Source organism: Trachinotus anak, unplaced genomic scaffold (assembly GCF_046630095.1).
Source record: "Trachinotus anak isolate AG129_WGS33_773 ecotype Australia unplaced genomic scaffold, CSIRO_AGI_Tana_v1 ptg000008l, whole genome shotgun sequence".
In the NCBI taxonomy this organism is placed as follows: Eukaryota; Metazoa; Chordata; class Actinopteri; order Carangiformes; family Carangidae; genus Trachinotus; species Trachinotus anak.
In genome coordinates, this window is record NW_027273859.1 from 21,320,001 (window position 1) to 21,325,000 (window position 5,000).

At 37.9% G+C, this 5,000-nt stretch overlaps 1 protein-coding gene across 3 annotated transcripts in view; it reads right to left on the minus strand.

The window, feature by feature from the left end:
* LOC139624368 (transducin-like enhancer protein 4) overlaps window positions 1-5,000 on the minus strand; it is a 41,281-nt gene that overhangs the window by 18,569 nt on the left and 17,712 nt on the right. For 2 of the 3 annotated variants that reach the window (XM_071483441.1, XM_071483439.1), the window contains exons 7-8: window positions 3,956-4,157; window positions 1,435-1,451 (exon numbers count right to left, since the gene is read on the minus strand). In XM_071483441.1, the coding sequence (XP_071339542.1) occupies window positions 1,435-1,451; window positions 3,956-4,157 (219 nt within the window). The remainder of the gene's footprint in view (window positions 1-1,434; window positions 1,452-3,955; window positions 4,158-5,000) is intronic. The other variant, XM_071483440.1, reaches the window with a different exon arrangement.

Genomic DNA, 5,000 nt, shown 5'->3' on the forward strand with positions numbered 1-5,000 from the left:
ACATCTAACCCGTTAAACTCATGCATGTGTGTGTGTGTGTGTGTGTGTGTGTGTATGTGTGAGCTTGGGCTGCTGGAATAAAGAAATGCTAATCTGCTCATTGAGTATTCAACAAACCAAATGTTTGCCTTGGGAAAAAGAGCTCCGCTTAAGGGACTAATTACTACAAGCGCTGGTTGTTCCGTTGATCTGTTGCGCTGCCTCTCTCTGCTCCCTCCTTCCTTCACTAACCAGGCTTGTGCTTTTTTTGTCTCATCTTGGGGTTTCTCTATCCTCCTATTTGGCACCATTTTCACATATCAGATATTTTCAATACATGATTTTTCTGCATTGCACAAGTGTAGAATACATAATGGATAAGAAGTGGATTAGAAGATACTAAAATTCTTATAGGGATGTATAATAAATGTCTTAACATAACTTAACAATATCAGCGTGATGAGCTGCAGTCAAGATTCTTTATAATACACATTAACATTTTAGAATGGTTAATCTGTGTGAACATATGAAGATGTGGAATAATTTTTTAACATCAATTGTTTAATGTATAAATATTATTGAAAATCTAAGAATTTACATTAAAGGTCCCATATTGTATAAAGTGAGATTGCCATGTCTTTTGGATTATAAAGCAGGTCTAATTGCTAATTTTATACTGTAAAAATATCAAAGCGTTCAGTCCACAGAGAAATGCACACAGCCTGTATTCAGAAACTGAGCCTTTAAACGAGCCGTCAGGACTTCTGTCACTTTGTGATGTCATAACAAAGCAGTCACGTATATATATTTAATATACACTAATTTTCACTCAGGAAAAACTCAGAGACTCTTCTGATTGGCTCACCAACCTGTGGTTACTAGAGCTCCAGAGAGAATCCTGAGAGAGAAACTACGTTGAAATGGTTTTTGGTACTTAAAGCCATATAACCAAATACATCTTCCTGTGGATATCAAAACTTCAAATAAAACCGAGAAAAGTATAAAATATGGGAGCTTTAAAACCCCTATAAAAACATGAACTGTCTTCAGTGTGGCACCTTTCTCTGTGTCTTTTTTACACAAGCAGAGACTTACATAGAGACAGTGATGTAGCAATACCATACAACATAACACACTATGTAGGCAAAACAAAAAGATCCCGCTTGTCAAAGACATGACAACTGTGACAAAAACCAAGTGAAGAAAATATCATATCTCATTCTTGTAACACGATTACAATCACAATCATTTTTAATTGTTGACATAGTTTTAAAGTAGGAGGACAGGTGTCATTCATCACTTACTTAATTTACTCCATGTTCTAATAGTCCTAATATTTGTTCATAATGAAGGATGTCATACAAAATAAATAAGATCTTAAGTTGACCGAGCAGAAATGAAGGCATGCTCCAAACATAGCTTTTTGCAAATGGAAGGATTAAAAGACAAACTTACCTTGACCGAGTCTCTGTCTGAAAACATGATGGGCAAGAGACAAAAAGAAAAAATTAGTAATTAAGAGATTTAATGTCTGAAGAACAAGCACAAGAACACATGCAAAGATATGCACACAGAATTTAACAGACAGATTACGTAACACACAGCACACACAGCTAAAGGTGGATTTTTATTACCACTGATTCTTCTGCTTAGTGGGAACACCACATCAAAGTCTGTTTACAGGTGTAAGGGTTAGCTCCAGTTTATATTAGCCGCTACTAGCATTACATACCCAAATCTCTAAGTGAACTGCTTGTGGTCATTTTGCATTGTGGGTTATTTAGTCACCAAATTTTGACAAGGAAGAAAAATGCATTAAAATCTAAAGGACAGTGTCGCTGGTTCTGCTGTGTTGGTTTGGATCCTTTTGACTTTCAGGTGCCCATTGTGAGTCCAACATTGTTAAAGATGCACATGTATATTTTCTAATTAGCTAGTTAGAAAGCTAACGTACAACATGTTAACAAGGTAAAAATGTACAGCTACAAAACAAGAACAGGGACTGTAGCAGCTTCTATTGTTGAAATGTTCAAAAGGGTTGTCAGTATTATGTTTAGGCAACTCTAAAGTCAGTTATAAATTGAGAACTAAAGGTATGTTTAGTGCATTAAGTAATATTTGCTACACAGGTGCGTCAACCTGACCAGCCACACAGGTCGACTTCGTCAACCCTCTGATACAACCCATGGGAGATTCTCCTGAAATAGCGCCCCTAGAGCAGGAGGCTGACTAGATCTTGGTAGTAATGGTTACAATTATAAACACACTGAAGGTAACAAGAGCAGCGTACCAACCTTGGTAACCATGGTTACTATAATATCGCTCATTGCTGATTTTGTGTCAAGATGGCAAGAGGAAAAGATCTAGGTGATTTTTAAAGAGGGTCTGCAGGAGCTTCAGTCACAGAGACTGCTCAGGTGGTTAGTGTTTCAACAGGAACAGTGACTATAGGGACATCTGGGCTTATAACTAATGCTTATGGGAAAGACATCAGTACATAGGGTCAGAAATTGTGTTTGACAGCACACACTGCAAATGACTGCAAATCAATACAACACTGTTCTGAGTGATCACCTTTATCCTATGATGAAACATTTCTACTATTTGCAGTCCTTGACTGGTTTAATTAGTATGAAAATGATGTGAGTCATATGTTGTGGCCTTTGCAGTCACCAAATTTCAACCCAGTAGAACTCCTGTGAGAGATTCTGGATTGACGTGCTGGACAACGCTCTCCACCACCATCATCAAAGATGAGGGAATATCTTTTGGACTTCATCCATCCACTAAAGTTCAGAGACTTGAAGAATCAATATCAAGGTGCATTGAGGCTACATACACATCATCAGCTGTACCCATGAGCCCAGGGAGTCAAAATGATACTAAATCTGACACCACATATACCAAATTTGCAGCAATATGAATTACAGAAAATAAATGCATTTATAAAGTTTAGAATGACAAATAACAAAACTTCTACTTCCCTACATATACACTCAATCTCCACAAGAGACAGAATTGCATTGTTATTGATTGTGCTCCTAAATGGGGTGACTAATTCCTGAGTTAGCAGCTGTTAGCTTTACTGCAGCTACAGGGAGAGGTGAACTACTCTGCTGCTCTGTAAAAACCCACACGGCCATGCTGCAACAGGGTAATAAAGAGCTGGCACAGACTGCTTCTACAACACACATACACACAACACACGCACACTATGTACAGTAATTAAATGCTTGAGCTCAAAGTCAGTGCGGAAAAGAATTAGAGGCGTTCTGTGTGTACAAGAGAAAAGAGGCATCATGGTGATTGGGTATTGCTCCCTATTTGGCCAATTAAAATGGCATAATGACAAATCAGTTTTTAATAGCTTTAACTGCTCTTCATTCAGAGCACTAACAACTAAGCATCAGCAAGTACAAGTGGTGATATAACACCAAAATTGGTTTGGGGTCATTACACTGGGAACAAACAATAAAAGCTTCAGTATTTATTTCTATTAAATATATTTAGCATCTGCTTCTGAGTGAATTCAAACAGCACAAGTCTCAGCAATTTGCATTAAATACAGGTGTTATAAAGGGTTGTCATTGTCTTTTAAAATATCCCAGGTGAACAAAATTATATTTTAGCCTTTATCTAATTTAATATAAGTCCAGGATATGACATATTTCATATATATATGTCATATATAATGACAAAATAACATAAATTGAAGCATAATACCACAATTTAGTTAAAATCGATATATTACCCTCGTATGTGTTTGCATCATTCCAAGCTGACTTTAAATTAAAATTTAGATGAATATTTTTATGAAATAAAAATGGAGGAGGAAGTAACCAAACACGAACAAAACTTTGCATTATGACTGTTTAACACATCCACAAGCAGTGATGCATCTATTTTAGCCATGAAGCCAACACGCAGAAACAGGCCTACACAGACACACTGTAGATACACACAGAGCAGGACTTACCTCTCGGGTGTTCGCTGTTGTTATCGTGGTGTTTCCTCTCGTCTTTGAGTGGCAGCTGGTGACTCAGGGCGGAGGAGAGCGTCAGCAGGCTAGCAGTTCCGGCCCCTGGTGGCAGGGGGGGCTGGAGGCCGGCCGGGTGTGGCGTGAGCGGGATGGGGATGGCGTGGCCGTGGGAGAGGTGCTGAGCCTGGAGCTGCTGCTGCTAAAGCAGACACAGAAACACTGATTAATGCGACACTTTGACCTGAGGACAAACAAATAACTGGGATGAAGAGGCAGACAGATCGAAAAAACTGAGGAGGAAAAGAGACTAAATAAAAGAGAGGAGGGGGGAAAGTAACATTAGCAGCAGCATATGATACATGAAACATCCGGAGCCTGAACAGTGTTTCATTATCAGAGCACAATATCAATATCTTCAAGTCTCCTAAAGAAATTGCAACAGTCTCTGTACACCTGTGTTCTGGACATTTGAATATCTGAGAGGTGTGTTGGAAGAAAGAACAATAATGAATCAAGATGAGAAAAATGTCCCTCACATTGTCTCACTTGCTGCTGCTTTAAGGTGTCAGTTGAGGTCTGAGCAGAACAAAACATTATAATTAAGTAAATACACCAGCAGAACTCAAGGCACTGTGTGGGAGTAGTTAACAATTTTATAATTTTGATTTAAAAAAATAAATCTAAGAACAATATCATCAGCTAGTTGTTTTTTTAATGAACATAAATGACTGTTTCTGATAAAACTCCTCTTAATGTGGTCACGAAACAACTGTCAACAGATATGGACTCAGCCGGACATTTTTCTGTTGAAAAATAAACTTGTCAGTGCTCTGTGGTCAACAAACTGCCAACACTGTTTTTTTCCATACTGAAATTTCTTGTAACGTACAACATGTACAATGATAATCTTTGATCAGCCAAAACTGGCCAATAATATCTGCCATGCTAATGTAAATAAAGAAATTTAAATCCCCGGCAGAAAGCAATTAACAGCTGCTTCTTTGAAACTGGGACTTTCAACCATTCATTTAAAAACATGTTC